The 27069-nt window shown below is 37.1% G+C and overlaps 1 protein-coding gene across 1 annotated transcript in view; it reads left to right on the top strand.

Moving 5' to 3' along the window:
- The window catches only part of ZNF879 (zinc finger protein 879), a 51262-nt gene extending 31781 nt beyond the window's left edge, over positions 1–19481 (top strand). Inside the window, 1 exon segment of the mRNA XM_059917930.1 lies at positions 18272–19481. Coding sequence (XP_059773913.1) covers positions 18272–19249 — 978 coding nt within the window. The 3' untranslated portion in view covers positions 19250–19481.
- The last annotated feature ends 7588 nt before the right edge of the window (positions 19482–27069 follow it).

Raw genomic sequence — 27069 nt, 5'->3', positions numbered from 1 at the left:
TGGTTTCAAACACCCAGGTCACCTGTTCTAGTCCCAGCAGAGCTAAGCAGCTCTTCTCAAGGAGGCCATGACCCAGAACTAGAAATTTAAGTAAATAGAGAGTTAGCATACAGCAGATATATATATTTTTTAAAATTAATTAATTAATTAATTAATTTTATTTTTGGCCATGTTGGGTCTTTGTTTCTGTGCGAGGTCCTTCTCTAGTTGCGGCAAGCGGGGGCCACTCTTCATCGCGGTGCGCGGTCCTCTCACTATCGCTCACGGCCTCTCTTATTGTGGAGCACAGGCTCCAGACACGGAGGCTCAGTAGTTGTGGCTCACGGGCTTAGTTGCTCCTTGGCATGTGGGATCTTCCCAGACCAGGGCTCGAACCCGTGTCCCCTGCATTGGCAGGCAGATTCTCAACCACTGCGCCACCAGGGAAGCCCTAGCAGATATTTTTTGACTGCATAACATCTAAACCATATTCCTGTGTTTGGGGAATTCTTCTCTTTTTCCGTCTTAGTAGGAAAGAGAGACCACTTCACATTCGAGAGGTTAAAATGACCATATACTTGATTTTCCAGCTTCCCTTATACATCAAGTACAGGTGTGTGATCCAAGTTTGGTCATTTAGTTGTACTCACCCTGGACTTTGAGTCAGAAGCTAGGAATGTAAAGGAATAGGAACAATGTAGAGTGCACTCTGGTGGTTGTGGTGGCAGCAGTAACATTGAGTTTGTAGAGGAAGGAGGAGGAGGAGCTCAGCAAAAGTAAGTCTGTCTACTGGGTGTGGGAGTGGTGGTAAGGCTGTACCATCCACTTTTCAAAAGCAATAGTGTTCTCACAAGTCTGGTTTTCTAGTGTGATCCTGACTGTAGTCCAGAATGTTGCCTGGCCTCCGTGGCTTATGCTCATTTTCCAAGCCTAGTTCTGTAACTATCAATGCTTTGGTAGCTCCCCTGTCCATTTTCTTTGTACATGAGCCAAAGTCCATTTCTGTTGCTTGAAACCGAAGAAACTTGACAGATATACTTCTTATGAAGCTACCTGCTGAAACCCAGAGTTTTATTTTACATCTTTAAAATACAGCTTAGATTACCAGTGTTTCTTTTTTTTTAAATTACTTACTTACTTACTTAATTAATTAATTTTTGGCTGCGTTGAGTCTTCATTGCTGCACGCAGGCTTTTCTCTAGTTATGGTGAGTGGGGGCTACTCTTCATTGTGGTGCACGGGCTTCTCGTTGCAGGGGCTTCTCTTGTTGTGGAGCATGGGCTCTAGGCGCAAGGGCTTCAGTAGTTGTGGCACTTGGGCTCAGTAGTTGTGGCGCACGGGCTTAGTTGCTCCACAGCATGTGGGATCTTCCCAGACCAGGGCTCGAACCCTTGTCCCCTGCATTGGCAGGCAGATTCTTAACCACTGCGCCACCAGGGAAGTCCCACCAGTGTTTCTAAATGGGCTCATTTTAGCATTTTGGATGGAGCCATCTTTCATTGTGCAGGACTGTCTTGAGCATATTTAAATGATTAGCAACCCTGATCCCTTCCCTTAAATGCCACGAGCACCTCCCTTAGTCATTGTGAGAAACAAAAAGGCTCTCACACATCTCCAAACTTAACCTGGGGAAGGGGGAGGATACCATACACTCATGAGAACAACAAGTCTAGGTGATTGATATCTTTCAGGTCTGCATTTCTAGGATTCCATCATTTTGTTATTTCTTAATATCTCATGAACTTGCCTAGACTCACTGAATATTTTGTTTTATACTTAAAAAGTAATACATGGGCTTCCAGCTTCTGACAATAGAAGAATAGCTCCTATCAGACCAATTCATCTGTGGATGAGAACCAAACTCTTGACAAAATATGAGAAACAACCACCTGAAGGCATTGAAGAGAAACCAAAAGCAGACAAATACTGGACAACTGTCTACATTTGGCTGAAGAGACTGTCACAGGGTAAATATTCTAGTTTTTACAGCTTTTGCCTAGGGGCAGGTCACAGTCAGTGCCAACAGAATGGTTAAAACTTGATTAGAAACCTGTAGTCTTACTATCATGAAGAATCACAAGGTAGAGTTTGGGGCAACCTTAGCATATGGAAAGTGGAGGGGCCTTAAAAAGGATAGAGCCAGAGATGGGGAGCCCTGTATTCTGTGCATAAACTCTGCCCAAATCTCTGGCTGACCTCTGAACCACACCATGCACAGGACAGACTCACAGTAACCCAAGAAAGAACTGAAGAGAGATTTTTTGCTGCTGCCTATTACTGAGATGACAGAGTTTAAAATTTGAGCACTGCTAAATTAACTACCTGCTTAAAAAAAAAAATCAGTACTTCTTAAAGAAACATAACAAAATCCAGAGTCTACATTATAAACTATACAATGTCCAGGATAAGGTAGACATATGAAGAAATGGGAAAATGTGACCAATATTCAAGAGAAAGGCAATCAGCAGAGACCAAACCCAAGATGACTCAGATGCTGGAATTAGTGGGCAGATTTTATTTTATTTTTATTTTTTAAAATTTTTATTGGAGTGTAGTTGATTTACAATGTTTTGTTAGTTTCAGTTGTACAGCAAAGTGAATCAGTTATACATATACATATATACACTCTTTTTTAGATTCTTTTCCCATATAGGCCATTACAGAGTATTGAGTAGAGTTCCCTGTGCTATACAGTAGGTCCTTATTAGTTACCTATTTTATATATAGTAGTGTGTATATGTCAATCCCAATATTCAAATTTATCCCTCCCCCACCCCTTGCACCCTGGTAACCATAAGTTTTTTTTCTACGTCTGTAACTCTATTTCTGTTTTGTAGATAAGTTCACTTTGTACCCTTTTTTTAGACTCCACATATAAGCAATATCATATGATATTTGTCTTTCTCTGCAGCCAGCAGATTTTAAAACCACTGTTATAACTATGTGCAGGGATTTAAAGGAAAATATGCGTGCAATAAATAAGTCAATAGGAAATCCAAGCAGAGAACTAGAGACTATGAAAAAGTAATAGAAATTTTGTAACTGAAGAATAAAATATCTGAAACATAAAAAGAATCACTGAATAGGCTTAACCTTTGGAAGCGAACATAAGAAAATGTTAGTAAACTTGTAGGTATATCAACAGAAAATGTCCTAACTGAAGAATAGGGATAAAAAGCTTCAGTTACCAGTAAAACAATGTTACAGGTCTAAGATACATGTAGTTGGAATTCAAGAAGAAGAGGATAGAGAGAGAATGGGACAGAAAATATATTGAAAGGAAATAATGGCCAAAATTTTCCCAAATTTGTTTTAAAAAAACAAAAACATATATTTACAGATTGACTACACTCACTGAACCTCAAGCAGAATAAATACAAAGGAAACCACAGCTAGGCACATCATTGACCAATGCTGTGCAATAGCAATATAATGTGAACCATGAATGCAAGCCACATATGTAATTTAAAACTTTTTGGGGAGCGGATCCAGATGGCAGAGGAGTAGGATGTGGACCTCACCTTCTCCGCACAGATATATCAAAAATACATCTGCATGTGGAACGACTCTCACAGAACATCTACTGAATGCAGGCAGAAGACCTCAGACCTCCAAAAGGGCAAGAAAATCTCCACATAACTGGATAGGACAAAAGAAAAATAAAAAGAAAGAGAGAAGCAAATTGGTACAGGACCTACACCACTGGGAGAGAGCTGTAAAAGAGGAACGGTTTCCACAAATGGAGAAGTCCCCTTACTGGTGGGGAGGTCAGCCAGGACACAGGGGGAGCTTTGGAGCCTCAGAGGAGAGCACAGCAGCAGGTTTGCAGAGGGCAAAGCAGAGAGACAGACCTGCACAGACAATTGGTGTTGACAAGCACTCCCCAGCCTGAGAAGCTCATCTGTTGGGGTGGGCAGGGGCTGTGTGCTGACACTCGGGCTTTGGAGGTCAGACCCTGGGGAGAAGACTAGGGTTAGCTGAGCAAAGATAGCCTGAGGGGGCTAGGGTGTGGTGCACCACAACCAAGGGAGTCCGGGAAGAAGCCTGGGCCCACCAGAGAGGCAAGACACCATTGTTGGGGGGCATATGAGGAGAGGGGGAGGCCCACCATAGGAGCTTCTTTCTCCTAGTGCTCTCAGGCAGCAGGGCACCGCCTACACAAGCTACAGGGGCAGGCACAAGCCACTGCTGCCATCTCAGACTCCAGAGGTGGGCGTGGACCGCTGCCACCACCAAGGGTCCTATGAGCAGGTGCAGGTCACTGTCCCTACCTTCCTGGGAGTATGTGCAGCCCACCAATGCCAGGGGTCCTGTGACCTGGTGCCAACCACTGCCCCCACCTCCCCAGGGGTGCATGCAACCTCCTGAAGCTGCCAAGAGTCCCACAGCCAAGTGCCATCCACTGCCCCTGCCTCCCCAGGAGTATGTGCAGCCAGCTGCCTCTGCTGAGGGACCCGCGACCGGGAGCCAACCGCTGCCCCTGCCTTCCTGGGATCATGTGCACAGGCCATGCACCTGCACACCCCCTATCAAGGGGATAATGGCCAGCACATGCTGAGGAAAGAGATGGCAAGCATCCAAACCAAAAACAGCCCTCACACTGAAAAAATATTAAACCCACACAAGCTATGCAGGGAAGTTCCCACATATAAATAGCCCTGCAAGACTACAGTAGATATTTGTTTCTCCTAAACTCACAGAGTAAGAGAAATATAAGCAAAAGGAAGAAATAGAGGAACCACTCTCAGTTAAAGACCAAGAGAATTCCCCTGAAGGAACAAACCATGAAACAGACCTCTTCAGTCTAACAAAGAGTTCAAAAAGGAGGCAATGAAAATACTCAAGTAATTAAGAAAGGCTATTGACAGAAATGCAGATTACTGTGAAAAGGAACTAGAAACTATAAAGAGGAGCCAAGAAAAATTAGAAAATTCATTTGCTGAGATGAAAGCTGAGCTCAAGGCAAAGAAGAAGAATGATTAATGCAGAAGAAAGAATAAGTGACCTGGAAGATAGAATAATGGAAATTACCCAATCAAACAGCAGACAAAAGCCAAATGAAAAAAAATGAAAACAATATGAGACATATGGGATAATATAAAGTAGGCCAATCTACATAGAGTAGGGATTCCAGAAGGAGAAGAAAGAGAAAAGGGGATTGAAAATGTATTTGAAGCTATTATGGCTGAAAACCTCCCAAACATAAGGAAACAGATATCCAGATCCAGGAAGCACAGAGTGTCCCAAATAAGATGAACCCAAACAGACCTACACCAAGACATATTATAATAAAATTGGCAAAAGTTAAAGAAAGGATTCTAAAGGCAGGAAGAGGAAAAACAAAGAGTTAATTACAAGGGAACCCCCATAAGGCTGTCAGCTGATTTCTCTACAGAAGAAATGCAGGCCAGTAGGAAGTGAAAAAATGTATTCAAAGGCTTGAAAGAGAAAAAATTCAAGCCTAGAATACTCTGTCCAGCAAGATTATCATTTACAATAGGAGGAGAAATAAAGAAGTTCTCAGACAAGCAAAAACTAAAAGAATACAGCAATACTAAACCTATCCTAAAAGAAATACTGAAAGGTCATCTCTAGAAAAGAAGCAAGAAGATATAGGAAGGAGGAAATCGCAATTGGAAAGTAAGTCACTTAAATTAGCTAGTATACAGATCAAAAAGAAAAAAAAAAAGCTATTTGTGAAAGCAATGATTAAACACAAGGAACAGCAAAAGGATAAACATGAAGATGTAAAAAGGGACATCAAAATCATAAAACGTGGGGAAGGAGAGTAAGAAAATGCAGATTCTTTTCTTTCTTTTTCTTTGTTTGAATATGTTTGAGACTGTATGACTATCAGTCTAAAGCAAGCAGATATAGGAAGGGGTTAACATACTTGAAAAATGGGACAACCCACAAATCAAAAACATACAATAGACTCACAAAAACTGAAAAGAAGAGAACACAAACATAAAATAAAAGGAAATCATCAAATCACAAAAAGAAAAACAGAAAGGAACAAAGAAGAAACAAAGGATCTACTGGAAAACAAGGTTTGAAATGGCAATAAATACATATGTGTCAATAATTACCTTAAATGTCAATGGACTGAATACTCCAATCAAAAGACACAGAGTGTTAGACTGAATAAAAAACACCAAGAGCCTACAGTGTGCTGCCTACAGGAGACCCACTTTAGGGCAAAAGACACACATAGTTTTTTTTTTTAATTTGGTTGTTCTGGGTCTTAGTTTCGGCAGGTGAGCTCCTTAGTTGCAGCAGGTGGGCTCCTTAGTTGTGGCTCGAGGGCTCCTTAGTTGCGGCTCACTGGCTACTTAGTTGTGACACATAGGCTCCTTAGTTGCAGCACACGGGCTCCTTAGTTGTGGCATGCAAACTCTTAGTTGTGGCATGCATGTAGGATCTAGTTCCCTGACCAGGGATTGAACCCAGTCCCCCTGCATTGGGAGTGTGGAGTCTTAACCACTGCACCACCAGGGAAGTCCCAGGACACACGTAGATTGAAAGTGAGGGGGTGGAAAAAGATATTTCAGGCAAACGGAAATGACAAGAAAGCAGGAGTTGCAATACTCATATCAGACAAAGTAGACTTTAAAGTAAAGACTATAAAGAAAGATAAAGAAGGACACTATATAATGATAAAAGGATCAATACAAGTAGAGGATATTACCTCATCAACTTATATGCACTTAATATAGCAGCACCCAAATACATAAAACAAATACCTACAGGCATAAAGGGAGAAATCAGTGGGAATACAATAATAGTACGAGACTTTTAACACCCCACTCACATCAATGGACAGATCTTCCAGACAGAAAATCAGTAAGGCAACAGAGATCCTAAATGATACAATAGAACAGTTAGACTTAATTGATATTTTCAGGACGTTACATCCAAAACAACACAAAACAAAACGGAGTACACATTCTTTTCAAGCGCACACAGAACATTCTCTACGATTGACCACATACTAGGGCACAAAACTAACCTCAGCAAATTTAAGAGTATAGAAATTATTTCAAGCATCTTCTCTGATCACAATGGCATGAAACTAGAAATCAACCACAAGAAAAGAAATGAGAAAAAAATGACTACATAGAGACTAAACAACATGCTACTAAAAATCCAGTGGGTCAACTAGGAAATCAAAAGGAAAATTTTAAAAAATACCTTGAGACAAATGCAAATGAAAACACAACCATACAAAACCTATGGGATGCAGCAAAAGCAGTTCTTAGCTGGAAATTCACAGTGATACAGGCCATCATCAAAAAAACAAGAAAAATCTCTAGTAAACAACCAAACCTACCACCTAAAAGAATTAGAAAAAGAAGAACAAACAAAACCTAAAGTCAGCAGAAGGAAGGAAATAATAAAGATCAGGGAGGAAATAAATAAAATAGAGATTTTTTTTTTAAAAGTAGAAAAAAATCAATAAAACCAAGAGCTGGTTCTTTGAAAGAGTAAACAAAATTGAAAAACCTCTGGCCAGGCTCACCAAGAAGAAAAGAGAGAGAACCCAAATAAACAAAATAAGAAATGAAAAAAGAGAAATCTCAACTGATACCGCAGAAATATAAAAAACCATAAGAGAATACTATGAACAATTATATGCCAACAAATTTGACAACCTAGAAGAAATGGACAACTTTCTAGAAACATACAGCCCACTGAAATTGAATCAAGAAGAAATAGATGATTTGAACAGACCAATCACTAGACGTGAAATAGAGTCTGTAATTTAAAAAACTCCCTACACACAAAAGTCCAGGACCAGATGGCTTCACAGGCGAATTCTACCAAACATACAAAGAAGAACTTAAACTGATTCTTCTCAAACTCTTCCAAAAGATTGAAGAGGAGGGAATACTCCCAAAGACATTCTATGAAGCCGTCATCACCCTGATACCAAAACCAGACAAAGACACCACCAAAAAAGAAAATTACAGGGCAATATCTTTGATGAATATAGATGCAAAAAACTCAACAAAATATTAGCAAACCAAATCCAACAACACATAAAAAAGATCATACACCACGACCAAGTGGGATTCATCCCAGCTTCACAAGGATGGTTCTACATTCGCAAATCAATCAATGTAATACACCACATTAACAAAAGAAAAGTAAAAAACCACATGACCATCTCAATAGATGCAGAAAAAGCGTTTGACAAAATTCAACATCCATTCATGATAAAAACTCTTACAAAAGTGGGAATAGAGGGAACATATTGAACTTAAAGCCATTTATGACAAATCCACAGCCAATATAATACTCAATGGTGAAGAGCTAAAAGCCTTCCCGCTAAAATCTGGAACAAGACAAGGATGCCCACTCTCACCACTTCTATTCAACATAGTATTGGAAGTCCTAGCCACAGCAATCAGACAAGAAAAAGAAATAAAAGATATCCAAATTGGAAGGGAAAAGGTAAAATTGTCATATGCAGATGACATGATACTATATATAGAAAACCCTAAGGACCCAACACAGAAACTACTAGATCTAATAAATGAATTCAGCAAAGTAGCAGAATACAAGATTAACATTCAAAAATCAGTTGCATTGCATTCTTTTTTCTTTTTTTTTTTTTGGCTGGGTCGGGTCTTCATTGTGGCATGTGGGATCTTTTGTTGTGTGTGGGCTCTTCATTGCGGCGTATGGGCTTCTTGCTAGTTGTGGCATGCAGGTTTTCTCTCTCTGGTTGTGGCATGTGGGCTCCAGGGCACATGGGCTCTGTAGTTGTGGTGTGTGGACTCCAGAGTGTGTGGGCTCTGTAGTTTGGGACATGCAGGCTCTCTAGTTGAGGAGCAGGCTCAGTAGTTGTGGTGCACGGGCTTAGTTGCCCCGCAGCATGTGGGATCTTAGTTCCCTGACCATGGATCAAACCTGCATCCCCTGCATTGGAAGGCAGATTCTTTACCACTGGACCACCAGGGAAGTCCCTTGGTTGCATTTCTGTACACTAAAAATGAAATATCAGAAAGGGAATGTAAAAAAAAAAAACTTTTAAAGTAGCACCCCCTAAAAATAAAATACCTGGGCATAAACCTGACCAAGGAGGTGAAATACTTGTACGCTAAAAACAATAAGACATTAATAAAGGAAATTAAAGAGGATTCAAAAAAATGGAAAGATATCCCATGCTCTTGGATCGGAAGAATTAATATTGTTAAAATGGCATACTACCAAAAGCAATCTACAGATTTAATGCAATCCCTATCAAAATACCCATGACATTTTTCACAGAACTAGAACAAATAATCCAAAAATTTAAATGGAACCATAAAACCCAGAATTGCGAAAGCAATCCTGAGGGGAAAAAAAGCAGGGGACATAACTCTCCCAGACTTCAGACAATACTACAGAGCTACAGTAATCAAAACAGTGTGGTATTGGTACAAAAACAGACATATGGATCAATGGAACAGAATAGAGAACCTAGAAATAAACTCACACAGTCAATTAATCTTCAACAAAGCAAGAATACAAAATGGGAAAAAAGACGGTCTCTTCAGCAAGTGGTGCTGGGAAAGTTAGACAGCTGCATGTAAATCAATGAAGTTAGAACACACTCTCACACCATGCACAAAAATAAACTTAAAATGGCTTAAAGACATAAACATAAGATGTGACACCATAAAACTCCTAGGAGAAAGCATAGGCAAAACATTCTCTGACATAAATTGTACCAGTGTTTTCTTAGGTTGGTCTCCCAAGGCAATAGAAATAAAAACAAAAATAAACAAACAACCCACTTGAAAAATGAGCAGAAGACCTTAATAGACATTTCTCCAAAGGAGACATACAGATGGCCAGTAGGCATATGAAAAGATGCTCAACGTCACTAGTTATTAGAGAAATGCAAATCAAAACTACAATGAGGTACCACCTCACACCAGTCAGAATGGCCAACATTAAAAAGTCTACAAATAACAAATGCTGGAGAGGGTGTGGAGAAAAAGGAACCCTCCTACACTGCTGGTGGGGATGTCAGTTGGTGCAGCCACTGTGAAAAACAGTGTGGAGGTTCCTCAGAAAACTAAAAATAGAATTACCATATGATCCAGCAGTCCCACTCCTGGGCATATACCCAAACAAAACTATAATTCAAAAAGATACATGCACCCCTATGTTCATAGCAGCACTCTTCACAATAGCCTAAACATGGAAACATGTCAATTGATGGATGAATGGATAAAGGAGATGTGGTATGTATATACAATGGAATACTACTCAGCCTTAAAAAAGAACGAAATAATGCCATTTGCAGCAACATGGGTGCAACTAGAGATTATCATACTAAGTGAAGTAAGTCAGAAAGAGAAAGACAAATATCACATGATATCACTTACATGTGGAATCTAAAATATGGCACAAATGAACCTATCTACAAAACAAACAGATTCACAGACATAGAGAACAGATTTGTCATTGCCAAGGGGGAGGAGGGTATGGGAGGGAAGGACTGAGAGTTTAGGATTAGCAGATGTAAACTATTATATATAGGATGGAGAAACAACAAGGTCCTACTGTATAGTGCAGGGAACTATATTGAATATCCTATGATATTCCACAGTGGAAAAGAATATAAAAAAAGAATGTCTATATGTGTATAATATAAAAAAGAATGTCTATATGTGTATAACTGAGTCACTTTGCTGTACAGCACAGAGTGGCACAACACTATAACTCAACTATACTTCAATTAAAACATTTTTTAAAAACTTTCTAGTAGTCACATTAAAAAATAAACAGAAGCAGATAAATTAACTTTAATGTTTTACTTAACCCAGTATACCCAAAATATTATTATTTCAACATGTAATGAGTACAAAATTATTATTGAAATATCATATGTATATATATGTACTTGTGTATATATAAATATTTTCTAGTAAATATTCTGGTGTGTCTTCTATATATAACAGCACATCACAATTCAGACTAGCCACATTTTAAGCACTTAATATCCATATGTGGCTAGTGCCTATGATATTAGGCAGAGAAGTCATAGACAAATCACTGAAAACCGAAGATTTTAAAGCAGACAGAAAAAAAAAATCACATTACATACGGAGAATCAATATTTGAATGTCCATTGGCTCCTCATGAGAAACAACAGTGGCCAGAAAACAATAATGACCTTTTATATGCTGAAAGAAAAAAACTGTCAACCCAGAATTCTATAACCAATGAAAATATTCTTCAAGAATGAAGATGAAATAAAGGCATTTTCAGGTAAAAGAAAACAAAGCTGATTCATTGTCAGCAGGCCTGCACTACAAGATATTCTAAAAGAAGTTCTTCAAGTTAAAAGGAAATAATACCAGATGTAATCTTAAGAAGGAAATGAAGAGTATTAGAAATAGATAAATATAAATATATATATATATTTATATTTGTCTGGATAAATATAAATATATTTATATTATAGATATGTATAACTAATTTTTCTTCTCAGTTTTTTTAAGATGATACGATTGTTTAAAGCAAAAGTATAATACTGTGTTATGGAGTTTATCATGTAAGTGCATATAACTACCGTGGATATAGAATTCATTTATGTCTGGACTGGAAAAGCTCTATCTTTATCTTTGGAAAAGCTCTATCTTTGTCTCCAGGGATGCCTGGATGGCTGTTTTTGATTCCTGGCCAAGATAAGGGAAGTGGATGTGGTCTTTAAATGCCACTGACCACCCCCGGGGTCATCTTCTTCACTGCTGGTTTGCAGCTGGCCTATATGGTTTGACAAGCCTTGCTTGATACACACAAGGCCCCTGCCGAGCGTTTCTCCTTTGAGCTCCCCCAAACCAAAATTTCTTATATAGCTCCAGAGACACAGCATGGTCTGTGCGTGCAGATAAGGGGAGATTGCACATGGAATATCTCTGACTTCCATAAAGACTTTCTTGCACAGTCTTTATTTTGCTGCATTGTACCCTTTGCCTTCCATGAGTAGTCTCAGAGCTGTCTGATGAGTCCTGAACTGAGAATATCTTTGTAATAACTGTAGCATGAAGAAGAACCATATATTTGCAAGGTTCTTGCATTCTATGAGAAATCATATATTAGCTCTAAATACACTATAAAGAACTAAGAATGTATATTATAATTCTCAGCAACCACTAAAAATGCAAAGAGGTATATAGCTAAAGGTGAACATGTAAATTAAAGTGGAATCTAAAAAAATTTCAAAACAAACATACACCCTGTAAAAAAATGTAAGCCTAATTGAACGGTATAGAATAATAAGTGAAAGGTTGCCTTTCTGTCCCTTTCTAAAACATCAAAGAATAATCTGGGTGGACAGCTTGTTGTATTCTTCCAGATATTTTTGTATGCACATATGCATATATAGATAAAGAATGTTTCAACACGTATAGACTGGCAGCTTGCTTTTTCATATGAATCAGTAATATATCACTGTCAAATTCCAAGGTCAGGCATACAAATCTACCTCATTCTATTTAATGGCTATATAACATTTCATGGACTAGATGCAGTATAAATTGCTTATCTATTCCCTTATTGATAGATAACGTAGGTTGTCTTCAAATTTTCACCATTGTATTAGTTTCCCATTGTTGCTGTAACAAATTACCACAAACTCTATGGCTTAAAACAACATAAATTTATTCTCCTACAGTTGTGGAGGTCAGAAGTGTGAAATCAGTTTCACTGGCTTAAGGTCCAGTTCTCAGCAGGGCTGGTTCTTTCTGGAGGCTCTGGGGTGAAAATCTGTTTCCTGGCCTTGTTTTCACCTTCTGGTGGCCCCCTATGTTCCTTGGTTTATGGCCCTTTCAACCATCTTCAAAGCATATCACTTCAGTCTCTGCTTCCATCATCATATAGCCTTCTCTTCTTCTGACTCTGATTCCTTTTGTGTTCTTCTTATAAGAACCGTTATAGATCCCCCTGGATAATAATCCAGAATAATCGCCCCCTCTCAAAACCCTTCAGCAGATCCTCAGAGTCCCTTTGTCATATGTATAATGTTTACAGGTTTATTATTCAGCCTGCCATAACCATTAACTTAAAAGTAATGTTTTAGTTAACATCCTTGAACAAATATCCCTATACAGTTGTGTGATTATTCCTTGTAGTAGAATCCTAGAAGTATTTAGAAATGCAAGGTCAAAGTAATATACCTTTTACATTTTGATAAATTCTCAACAAAATACCCACTAAGCATGGTACTGTTACTCCCTTAGACTCTTTCATACAAGAATTGGTGGCTGTCCAACCTCTGCTTTCTTACATTTTGGGGTTTAACTGGGATTCTCTTGGAAGAACGTACCTTCTCAGCAGTTCCCTTTTGCACCTCTATAGTCTTGCAGGTACTTTGGTTCTTTTAATTTTCATAGTCAATGGAAACCCATCTGACTATATCTTAGAGATCTGTCTATCTGAATTCAGTTAGGAACTCCATCACTCTAACAGTATTACCTTGGGAAGATTTTGTAACCTTTCTGAACTGTTTCTTTATCTGCAAAATGGTTTAATTATAGTATCTTCCTAATAGAATGTCTGTGAAACTTAAATGGGTTACTGTATACAAAGTTTCTATCATAGTCCCTAACATGTAAGTATTCAATAAACATTAACTAATATTATTTTTATTATTTGCTTTATGTCTCAGAAATTCCTTTTTATTTCTGTTCTACTAATGATATTTTCCCTAGTTTTCCAGCACTGCTCTAAATGTTCTCTGATTTTTTTCCTTTCATTTAATTTGGATTTTGAGTGGGAGGGAGGTAAATGGATGTGTTCAGGTACTCTGACAGATCCCAGGGTGGGATATAAATTCCCTCTTGGCAGGAAATTTGTCCTTTTTTCCATATCACAGCACATGCCATGTGTCTTTGCTCCAAGTGGGTACTCAATAAATATTTGTTTAATCGTTGATAGGTGGTTCCAAAAATAACATAAATAGTTGCTTTGAAATATTTAGAATCCTGAGACATTTTCAGAATGGTTGCTACACATCCCAGTGTCACCTTCTTACCAAGTCTTCCAGAGGAGAAGATGTTCCTGGGTAAACAAGAATGGGTTTGCCATTACAGGAGTCAGTGACGTTTAGGGATATAGCTGTGCTCTTCAGCCGGAACGAGTGGTTGCACCTGGACTCTGCCCAGAGAACCTTGTACCGGGAGGTGATGCTGGAGAACTACAGCACCCTGGTCTCGCTGGGTAAGGAGCCTTGCCTGTCATGGAGAGTCTGCCGTGGGAGCACTTTAGAGCTCCCTCTGGGGTTCAGAGTCTGCAGGTTTCTATCCTGTGTGCCCCTGGGAAAGGACAAATCTCTGTAGAATTGAAAGTGTACCTGTTTGTTGTGATGCCCTTCATGCTACTGTTCACCCTCTGCCTTCCTCCCACCCCACCTCCTGATCAGTTCCCTCCTACTCCAATGACTAGAGCCCAGTTTAGATTCTGAAAAACATATAGGACTCCCATCTTAGAGGGATTCATAGCCAGGGCCCTATATTGTTTCCTCCATCCCCCTGAAGGCCTCAGTCCCCCTCAGGAGTGCTTATGCTGCCTTCTCTGCCCTGTAGGCTCCAGTTAGTGAGTTCTGGGGTTGCTTTTCATGCCATTTGTTCAAACTCCATTTCCTTACTCATGAGCAGGGATTCCATTTTCAATGCCAAAGTTGATCTGCCAGCTGCAACATGGAGAAGATCCCTGTATGGTGGAAAGAGAAATCCCTCAAGATACCTGCCTAGGTGAGTAAGTGACCGGGGGGTGGGCACGAGTGTCTTTATACATGAGCAGGTCATGAGGAGTGCTCTGAAAACTTTCCTGGAAATTCTGAGCCTTATTGAAATGCTCAGGACCCCTTGACAAGGCTCCTTGGTTGTAATGGTTTTCTTTGCATCAAGAAGGTCCTTGTCTTGACATCTTCCTTCTCATACCACTCCCTGCATTCTCTTTCCTTTTCCCTTTTTTTGCAGCCTCACTCACTTTCTTCTACCATCTTTGGCCTCTTGGTCTTCATGGTTTTCTTTCCATCTGCATTAACACATGTTCATGTCTGATAGATATTAAATACTTTACACCTTCTGCCATATTTTGAATTTTTTATAATTTTTTTCATTTCTTTTACCACCCACATATTTCAAAGTATTGTCAACATTCCTTTGTCTCTGATTTCTTAACATTTCCCTTTTATTTTCTTGGAGACTGGGTTGTCATCTCCCACTATTATATTCAATCAGCTGTCATTAACATAACCACTGTAGCCTTTCTAGTCCAGGGGTCAGCAAACTTTTCCTATAAAGGGCCAGATAGTAAATATTTTGGCTTTGGGGGCCATAAGGTCTCTGTTGCAACCATTTAACTCTGTGGTTGTAGTGCAAAAGCAGCCAGAGACAGTACTTAGACGAATAGGTGTGGCTGTATCCTAATAGGACTTTACAAAAACAGGTGGCAGCTGAATTTGGTCCAGAGATCCATAGTCTGCTGACCAGTCTTCTAGCCTAGTCTAATTTAGTTGGTCTTTATCATAAAACTGTAGGTTGTCAGGATTGGAGGATCACTTAAAGATGATCAAATTTATATACTTCTTTTTATATCTGAAGAAACAGAGTATCAGAGATCTTAAAGTACTTTGGTCACAGAGCTAGAAAGCTGAAATCTGATGAAAGAAACCTAAATAGATCACCAATGTCATTTCTATTCACCATATGACATAGATTTGCCAATATTTTGCTTCCGTCTTTGTGGTTTAACCTTTAATCTGTGATTCTTTATGGTCTCATCAATGGCCACTTCCACTTCAGCTCAGTGTTCTGGCCATATCTGCGTACTCATTATCATTTGTGTGTTATTCCTTCAGCTTGAGTCACCTCTTCCATCTTATCCACTGGAAGACTACTTATCCTTCAAGATCCATCTGTCTACCTAAAATGACTCTCTTATCTGTAGGTTTTCCTTATCTTTCCTACTTCCCAGTCAGCATTAATTTTTCCATCATTTGTGTTCATATATCACTTTCTACATACTTTGAGCACATTCATTATGGTATCTATCATGATGAATTATAGTTGTTGTGTTTATATTTATTAGTATTAGTTATTTTTCTAATAAGGTTGTGCATATTTAAGGGAGAGGCCAGGTCTTTGAATTTTGTACCTCTAGCATCTAATATATTGGCTTTAGTAATATTTTTAAAATTTTTCAAATTCAATTTTAATTGAATTGAGTTGCCTCTGTGATTAACTCAGTGCCAGTGAGGCTCAAAGTACTCAGTCCAGCCAGATCATTGCAGCTACATTATTTTTCAGATTCAATTCTGTCCTTCCTCTGATCCAAGCTGCTCAGTTTACCAAATATGACCACTTTTGTCTTATTATTATCTGTCTAAGAACTTATAACACCTTCTGTTATCTAGATTTTTCTAAATTCTTCTACTAGTTATTCAGTAACTCTATATTTGGCCTCACTGTGCTTAACCAAAATTTTAACTAATTCCAACCTGTATTTCCTTCTTTCGTCAATAAGCCTCCCCTAAATAGGTTTACTTTCCCCACAGATGACTTTGACAGGCCTTCTTTCTGACTCACAGGGTCCTCTTTTCTTTTTCTATTGAAATCCAACCCATCTCTATTGTCCATCTTCCTTCATACAACCATTCTTTACTAATATTGTTGATATTTGTATCCTCATTCTCTGAACCTCAAACCTGAATTATGCAGTTGAGGCTTCTCACATCATGGAGAAATGAACTATTACTGTTTGGTCATTTATTATTTCATATTATCATTGCTGATTATTCAGTATTTGTTCAATATATGACTGATTGAGTCTCAGGAGTCCAGTAAGAGAAGAGAGAATCTCTTCATTTTCAAGGTCACCTGCCCTTCAGAATAACTTTTGCACCTCACTCCCTGTGCTCGTTCATTTTTTTTTTTTATCTAAGACATTCTAATTGTGTACTTGTCTTGTACACAATAAGGAATTAACAAATCATCATAAGACATATCCACTGCTCTCCTTGAACAAATACTTGAATTATTTTCACAGACTTTATGTATATAAGTTAAGTAATTAAATATTTTGAAAATGTGTTTTGAAATTCTAAGAAAGAGGTGGATTATTTAGGCTTAAATAATTGAGTTTCTGTAAGTAAATGAGATTAGAGTAGTAGGGTAAGTTTCTAGATGGGCAGGGAAGGTCATATTGTGGGAAAGGATAAAAAGAGAAAGTACCTTGGTTGATCCTTGAAAATCCAAACTGTTAGGTTTCCCATGGATCATTAAGAAAAATCTATATTTGTATACAGATTTATAGCCTATATTTCTTGTTCCTATTTAATTTCAATAAAATATATTTTAATACTAAAGCTGGATGGATTTTATTAACATAAATAACCTATATTTTACTTAAGTTGTATAGTTTATTTAAGTACATACATTTACCTAATTACAGTGATCTAATTTTAATCTATTTTCAATCATGGATTGATTAAAGTAAGTTAAGTGTTAACTCAGAGTTTCTTAGAACCAGCTCAAGCTAAATCTTTTCACTTAGAATCAGATCTGAGCTTGGGGCTTGGGCATACTTCAGAACTTCACATCTCTTGTAGACTTTCATTAGTCTCAAAAGATTCCTACCTTTACTTCTCTCAAGTGGCAGTGTCTTCACTGTCACTGTTAATTTGTCCACTATATTCTCCCACATTATTCCTTAACCTATTTACTTCTCCTTCCATTCCATTTTGTTTTTCTCCAGATTCAAGTTTATATTTGAGATCAGATGGTATCAAACCTCTTTTATATGTATCATTGCCAATTTTTTTGTCCCACTGATGCATGTTTATCTCTTCCAACAGAGGAGCCATTGATTCTTCTGATTTATTACAGGTTTCAAGACATGGCCTGAAATAGAAGCACTGCCTCCCGAAGAGGACATTTCTATAGAAGAAACATCTCAGGGAATAATAAAGAAAAAATCCATTAAGTTTGGTCACTTGGATGTCACGTTTGGAGAAGCTTTGGAATTTGAGGGCAGGAGACAGCAAGAGCAACAGAAGAAACCTCTCAGGCAAATGATGGCCTCACACAAAAAAACCATCAGTGAAGCTGGAAACCAGACAAGTCTTGAATTAGGGAAAGGCTTATTTATAAATACAGTTCTTGTTAGACAACAAAGTGCTCCTATAGAAAGGATACCCAATATATATTATACTTTTGGGAAAGATTTTAAACAGAATTTTGATCTAATGAGATGTTTCCAGATTTACCCAGGAGAAAAAGCTCATATTTACAATGAATGTGGAAAAAGCTTCAACCAGAGTCTACATCTTATTGAACACCAGAGAATTCATACTGGTGAGAAACCTTACAAATGTAATGAGTGTGGGAAAACCTTCAGCCACAGATCATCCCTTCTTGCCCATCAGAGAATTCATACTGGAGAGAAACCTTACAAATGTAATGAATGTGAGAAAGCATTTAGCAGTAGTTCAACCCTAATCAAACATCTGAGAGTGCATACTGGAGAGAAACCCTATCAATGCAAGGAATGTGGTAAAGCCTTTAGCCAGTGTTCAACCCTCACTGTACATCAGAGAATTCATACTGGAGAGAAACTCTATAAATGTGGAGAATGTGAGAAGGCCTTCAATTGTAGAGCAAAACTTCATAGACATCAAAGAATCCATACCGGTGAGAAACCCTATAAATGTAGTGAATGTGGGAAAAGTTACAGCCAGTTTACATCCCTGGCTGAACATCAGAGGCTTCATACTGGAGAACAACTGTGTAAATGCTTGGAATGTGGGAGAAACTTCACTCGCATCTCAACCCTTATTGAACATCAGCGGATTCATACTGGACAAAAACCATATCAATGTAATGAATGTGGGAAAGCCTTCAACCAGTATTCATCCTTTAATGAACATCAGAAAATTCATACTGGGGAAAAACTTTACACATGTGGAGAATGTGGGAAAGCCCTTGGTTGCAAATCTAACCTTTATAGGCATCAGAGAATTCATACTGGAGAGAAACCCTATCAGTGTAATCAGTGTGGAAAAGCTTTCAGCCAGTATTCATTCCTAACTGAACATGAGAGAATCCATACTGGAGAGAAACTCTATAAATGTATGGAATGTGGGAAAGCCTACAGTTACAGATCAAACCTTTGTAGACACAAAAAAGTTCACAATAAAGAAAAATTTTATAAATGGAAGGAATATGGGATCAGAGAATTTCTTAGAGGAGATAAGCCTTGTGAGGTTTAATTCATCTCTCAAATACTTTAAGATTTCTCATTGGAGAATAATCAGGAGAATAATAAATAGGGCACAGACTTCTGATAGATCAAGTCTTTTTTTATCTTCTTCTCGAGAAAATAGTTACCATTAAGTAATGGTAAAATTAATCAACGAATATTAAGAGCACTGACTTGTCAAATTTTATAAGAACCAGTAAATTCTAAGGTTTCTAAAAACATAAAAATTTTAAATTCATAGAAAAATGTAAAAGGCCTAAGTTCAAAAAAAATGAAAATAATGGAATATAAGTTTTATTTCCTTCATTAGACTTTATTCCCTTTCTAACAATAAGCTTCAATATTAATTTTCTTTTAAAAGCAATCATTGAGTTATTAATAACGTGAATAAGTATGGAGCCTTATTTTCTAAAATGGCAGACAGACGTAGGACATGCTTTCTTTCATAAAGAGAAGCTAAAGATAGAAAGGAATTCTTTAGATTTTCACATGGAAATAATCAAGCTCACTTTTTATGAACTGCCTCACCAGCAATTTATACTTATACATATATACACATAAGTGTGTATGTATGCATGTGTATATATACACACATACACAGAATTTTGGATTATATGTATATTTTTCCCAAAAGTGTTTGACGATTGAAAAATGTGGTTTTATTAATTTAGAATTTAGTTTTGAAAATTAAAATTTTGCCCAGTGACGTCTCTTCCTTTTCCTGTTATTTCTTAATTTGATATGATTGCTGAATAGTCTTTAGAAGTTGGAGTAAACTGAAACAAGTGGAGAGACTGTCATGCAAATACTCTCTTGTAGGTTGCAGAAGGGATATATTTCCAGAATCTGATTATACACCTGGTAGCTCATTAGAGCCAGGAGAGATTTTAATTTAGTTTATTTATAGCCTTTCATTTTACTAATGAAGAAATTTAGCTTATTGAGTAGCGTTAAGACTAGAATCTAGGTCTTCAGTTTTCTGTGGTAATTTTAGGTTCATTTCCAACCTCAAATCCCAAGAGTCCAAGTCCCAAAGCTATTTGTTTTGTAAACTGGTTAGGCACAATTGCATTAATTTAATCAGTTTTATTTTTGTTTGACAGGTTCCCCCTGACTTTAATCCTAATAATTGACTTACAGTCATGTTTTTCCTTTTTATTATATGTCCCTCATTATACCTGCTTTTTTAGTAACTGTACATAAATCCTGAAACCCAGCTGAGGTCCAGATAGTGAAACTGCATTTGGGGGTTTCACATACAAGATTGCCTTTTTGTTTATTTTTGTTACACATCTTTTAGGACTTCTTTTGTGTAAAGTGATACATGAATATTTTATTATTAAACATTCTAATCATCAGTTTAAACTGGTTTTCCAAACATATTCCATGTTTTTTAGAAAGATTTCATTTTCCCCTGGGCCTACTTCCTCCAATTTTATATTTTACTTTCACAATTGGTATCATTCAAAAAATTGTTCTAGTAAAATTATCTAGAACTCTCTATCTGAGAAAGGTTTTAGAATTAAACTCAAGCATTCAGCATTTGACTTGTCTTAGCTCATTAGAAAGTGTTTTCTTGGGAATTCCCTGGTGGTCCAGTGGTTAGGAGTCAGTGCTTTCACTGCCATGGCCCTGGTTCCATCCCTGGTCAGGGAACTAAGATCCCGCAAGCTGCATGGCACGGCCAAAAAAAGTGTTTTCTTATATATTTAAGTGTATTTATAAGGAAAATGAAGATTTTAAACCCCAGTTTTTAACATCATACAGAGCCATTTGCAAGATATTCTAGATAAAAACATATTTGATTACCCAATAGCAGTGACCAAACTTAGTACGAAGATTTTGGTTTCTAAATGCCATTTCCCACTAAAAGGACCTAGGGCTTCTTGGAGAAATGGCTGATTCCATATTTGGAACATGGAAAATGTAAGGTATGCCTGGAATATTTTTTAATGAAACAAAGCACTGAGAGACTAATGGGATAATGTCAAATAGACCTCAGGGACAATTTAAAGGAGCTCCCACAGGTCAAATTTAGGACAATTTAAACATCAAAAAGAATAATCACAGTAATTGGTTATAACATGCTAAGTAAAATAAAATGAGCCTATAATGAAAAAATAGAGAAAAAAAAGAAAAGCTCTTTATGTACTTATTTGAAGAATGTCATCATTCATTGTACATGGAGTAATAGATTTAGAAAAATCTTGCAACCCTTAATGTAATTAAATCAGGCATGTTCAATGGATGGGAAAACCCTATTAGGTGAAAAAAAAAATTAACAAACATTATTTACATGATGTCAAAAGATCACAGATACCAATTGCAAAGGAAAGATATGCCTTTATAATGGAGAGATCTGGCTGTCAAACTGAGTTTCTCTACTAGTGGGACAACCTGACATGTGACTCGTGACAAGATGCAGTATGAAGTACACATGATCACTGTGATGTATTCTTGCCAAAAAAATTTTGATGAAAATCTAATTAAATCTCTTATCTAGACTGATCTTCCTGTTTACAAGAAATACAAGGAATAGAGGAACAAGTTGAATTACATAGTAAGGAATTAAACCCAGAATTTGAATTACTGTACATGACAGCTTGTCTGGACTTTTCAAAAAGCCAATGTAATAAAACAAAAAATGGAGTCTTCTAGATTAAGACACTCGAGATATAACCAAATGCAAGGTGTGATTCTTATTTGGGATCTGATTCAGAAAAAACAACTGTAAGGACATTTGGGGGGACACTTGGGGAAATACGAGGATAGAATTGGTATTAGATAATGTGGTATGTTTAATTTTCCTAGATATGATGGGGGTATTGAGGTATAAAGGACAATATCCTTATTCTTAGGAGATGCATGCAAAAGTTCTCAAGTTTGTAGAGTCATGATGTTTGTAGCATATTTTCAAATAAATATGTCAAAAATTAGTCAACTGTTGTTGACTCTTCGTGGAGGATATAGTTATGTTCATTGGTCGTTCTCTAAACTTTTCTCTATGTTAAAATTTTAATAAAAAATTGAGGCAAAATGTGATTGGAAAAGTGATGAATATGAAACTTCCAGTCAATATTCTTCCTTTGTACTTATAAATTTCCTGTTTGAGAGTTTATCCCATATGGATATAATCATTGGAAATAACTTTGGTTGGTTCTGGTTCCACCTTATGGAATAAGCACACACCACCTTATATCTCCCACTAAATCTGACTAAAAATCCTAGAGAATGCATGGAGCCGCTGCCTGAGGATCCTGAAAAGTAATGATAGCAGGCAGATTTGGGAAGGAAACCAGATTTTGAAATAAGACCAATCTGGCACTCCCAGACATTCCTGTGGTGAGGACACTGGTGTTTGAACAGTCATCTAAACCTCTGAGAGAGGAGAACCCTTATCTCTGGTCAGAGGAACTGTGGGCCAAAAGGTTGGAAGAATCCCCACTGCTTTTCTTCTCTCACTATCTTTTTGCTACTTGGACCTGGAGGTAGATATATCCGTTAGGTGTGTACCAGAGAGGAGAACCTAAAGCCTTAGTATTTTAACCAGAAGACCAGGAATAGAAGTGGCCCCTCGGAGCTGGAATGTGTCAGGGTGGTGCTAGAAAAGAAAACTCAGGGAAGCCATCTCATAAAGTTGTGTATATAATCCCAGACTCACCCCTGATCTGGACCCAGAGTCTCATTCAAAACACACAGGATATAATGCAGAATTGCACAAAGTATAAAAATCAGGAAATTTTCAACAATTCATAAGGAAAAAGAAAACAGGCACTGCCCCAATATGACACAAATGTTGGAATTATAAAGTAGGTGTTATAAAAATGTTTCCAAAAATGTGGCCATTCTTGAATGGAAACTTCAAAATTCTCAGCAGGAAAATAGATAATATATTAAAAGGAAACAAATGGAAATTTTAGAACTGAAAACTACAGTCACAAAATTTACCAAAAAAAAAAAAAAAAAAATCATTGGAAGGACTTAGTAGCAGAATAGAGATGACAGGGAAAAGAGTCAGTAAACTGAAGATAGGTTGACATATATCCAAACTGAACTAGAAAGAGAAAAAAATACATGATCATATCAATTGATGCAGAAAAAAATTTTGACAAAATTATCCATTTATGACAAAAACTCAGAAAATTACAAATAAAAGAGAAATTAACCTAATAAAGGACATCTACCAAAAAACTCACAACTAACATCATGCTTAATGGTGATCAAGTGAATGATGTTAAGATCAGGAACAAGTCATGATGTCCACTCTGAACACTCCTAACTGACTTCATACTGGAAGTCCTTGTAATGCAATCAGGCAAAAAAAAGGGCATTCAGTTTATAAAGGAGGAAATTAAATGGCTTCTATTCAAAGATGACATGATTGTCCACTTAGAAAATCCCAAGGAATCAACAAAAAAAGCTCTTAGAACTAATGAGTTTAACAAGGTCACAAGATGCTAGATTAACATGTAAAAATTTTTGTATTTGTGTACTAGCAATGAACAATTAGAAAATGAATTTAAACAAGATACTGCATTTGCAGTAACTCTGAAAGGAAAAGAGTGGAAAGTAAAGAAATATTGTACTTAGATAAAAATACTGCAAACTACAAAATGTTGATGAATGACAAAGATCTAAATAAATGGAAAGACATACCATGTTTACAAGTTGGAAGACAATATAGTTAGTATGGCAGTTTTCATCAATTTATTCTACAGATTTAACACAATTTGAATAAAAATGTCAGTAGAGTTTTTTTGTAGATACAGACAAGCTGATTCTAAAATTTAAGTGGAGAGGCAAAGGAAGTAGGGTAGCCAAAACAATTTCGAAAAAGCAGAATAAAGTTGAGGGACTCAAAATACTCAACTTTAAGTCTTACTACAAAGCTACAGTAATAAAGACACTGGTATTGGTGAAAGAATAGACATGTAGATTAATGGGACAGAAAGAGAGTCCAGAAATAGACTGGTTAAACAGACTGTGGTACATCCATATATTAGAATACCACTTAGCAATAAAAAGGTATGAACTGTTGATACATTCTACGTGGATGAGTGTCAAAGGCATTATGCTATGTGAAAGAAGCCTGTCACAAAGCTTATATGCTATATGATTTCATTTATATGGCACTATGTAAAAGGCAAAAACTATAGGCACAGAGACTAGATCTGTGGTTGCCAGGGACTAGGGGTGAAGAGAGGGTTTGACTAGAAAACAATAGCACAAGAGAGTTTTCTGGGGGATAGAACTGTTATATATCCTGGTTAGTAGTACTCACACGGATCTATAGTGTGAAAGTGTTAAAACTCATAGAACTCTAAGAAAATGCAAATTTATTGTATGTAAATTTTAAACATAGTTTTTAAAAACAAGAAAAACATTTGTGTCTGTTCAGGACCTGTGCGTTTGTGTGTGTCTGCATGATGTTGCATTATACTGTGGGTGAACAATGGAGGAGCTAGGCATTTCAAGACCAAAGAGGTGAATCTTGTGCCTTAGTTAATATGACAAAAGCAACCAAGAGAAAAAAACATGAGTCTGAATTTATATCAAAATTCACAGCTAATGGAAAAGTGAAGTTGGTATAGAGTTCACTTGTAACCCTGCAAGGCCACACCTAATGAGGAAAAGTGAAGGTAGAATAGAAATCTTACAAGTGAAGGATATCACGGCCCATATGGGAAAATGGTAGGGTTTACAAGTGAAGCTACAGAAAAACTTTGTGAAGATGTTTTGGTTCCAAACACAATTCTAAGATATAGAAGGAAAATTGGTTTCAGAATCAAAAGACTTGAGTTAAAAGAGCTAGTTTTTACCACTTACTGTTGTGAACTTGGGAAAGTTTGATACCCTTTCTGGATCCTAGTTTTATATATCTGTAAAAATAACTATATAGACATATAGATATGTAGATATATAGGTATGGACCAGATGAGTTGACAGAATATTTTCATTTATGTCACTGAAATATCCTAAACCAAAGAAAACTGCCTCACCTGTCTATGTTTCTGCAGAGTGATTTTCACTCATTATTGTACCAAGAAGTTCCTACATTGAATCCCCAGCAATTAGTTACTTAATGCAAGAAGCTTTCTCACTTTTATTGATCTACATCCTGTGTCCTCTAGTGAATTCGTTCTCCCATTCCCTATCCCAACCCTTGCTCTTCCCTCTTATAAGAAAGATCTTTAAAGAAGACTGTGGCAGGATAAGTGAAAATAAACCTTGTCAGAATGAATGCAGGATGAAAATAACGCTTTCTCTCAACCCTATAATTAGTACTTAGGAGGTCCTGGTGTAAAAGATAAAGAGTTGTATGATGTACACCAAATAAGGTGCTGGTGGCCTTTTTATGTCTTGTTGCGAGAGTAACTTGTAGAGAGATTAGTTTGCGTCGTATGATTACTTGTAACACTGTTTGCTATGATAGATAGCTTTGTATTGTTCTCCACTGCTCCACCCACTTCCCCCAGTTATTTCTTCCTTCAGCCACAGAAGTCACATTTACCACACCAGAATTAACAGATATTTTAAATGGCTTTCTTTGTTAAATATAAGTTATACTTAATAACATATAGTTTTTAACTATAACAAAATTATAATATTGCTATATTATATAAATTATATTGATACTTAACAAAGTTAATGAAGGGGCTGAAACTGGAGATACACTCTGAAAACCTAGACTGGGATAAAAGTTGAACTACCTTTAAAAGGCAGGAGAAACCATGCTTATCTTGGAAAAAGCTGCTCCCTCTGGAAGGAAAATTGGTTTCTTAGGGTCAGCATAACACTGCCCCTATAAGACAAAGAGGCAATCTGCTCCCACCTACAACCAGTGAAGAGATGAAAGATAGCAAGTGTAATGAAACCGAGGGCAGAATTTGCTCCCAGAGAAAAAGAAAGGCAATATCACTCTCCCTGGGTCTGGGATCCCAGCACAGCAAAAAGTTTATAGGGTGAAAGGCTATCCCAAGCAGTGCAACTGCCTATTGGTCCTCAACCTAGCATCAATATGAAATATCCTCCTCTTGATCTAGAATGTGTATGGCTCTGCAACTTGAGCTCCAAAACAGTATTGGTGATAGCTGTGCTGTAATGAACTGCATGTATATCATACTAAGCATTTATTAGTGTTGTAGATATGAGTTGTTTCTGAAATGTCATAAGTCATTCAATAGTGACTTAAAAGTTATACATTAATTTGAGTCCTATAGCATGTAGCTGGTCTAAGATTCACCGTGGAAGACATTGTATAATGATCAGGAATCAGAAGTCAGCAAACTTCTGGGGCTAGATAGTAAATATTCTAGGTTTTGTGGACCAAGAGGCAAAATCAAGGATGTTATGTAGATACTTATATTTATTGTATTGCAAGAAAGAAACAAATTTCCACAAACTTTTAATGATGAAATTCAAAATACAACAATTGAGTACAGTTGTTATATTTTACAAATCTTTTGTGGGAGGGGATAACTGTTTTGCTTAAAGTTAGTATTCCCTATCATTAAAATTGACTATACCAAGATAATCCAATGGGAATAGTCTTTCAACAAATGGTGCTGGGACAACTGGATGCAAAAGAATAAAGTTGGATCCCTACCTCACCATATATGAAAATTAACTCAAAATGTATCAAAGGCCTAAATGTAAGAGCCAAAATGATAGAACTCTTAGAAGAAAATATAGGCATTAATCTTTGTGACCTTGGATTAGGCAATGGTTTCATGGATATGACACCAAAACCACAAAAACAAAAGAAAAATTGCATAAATTGAATATCGCCAAAATTTAAAATGTCTGTGGACCAAAGGACACCATCAAGAA

This window comes from Balaenoptera ricei, chromosome 3 (assembly GCF_028023285.1).
Source record: "Balaenoptera ricei isolate mBalRic1 chromosome 3, mBalRic1.hap2, whole genome shotgun sequence".
NCBI lineage: Eukaryota > Metazoa > Chordata > Mammalia > Artiodactyla > Balaenopteridae > Balaenoptera > Balaenoptera ricei.
Note: the sequence above shows the minus strand (reverse complement) of the source record. Positions and strands in the feature narration are given on the sequence as shown.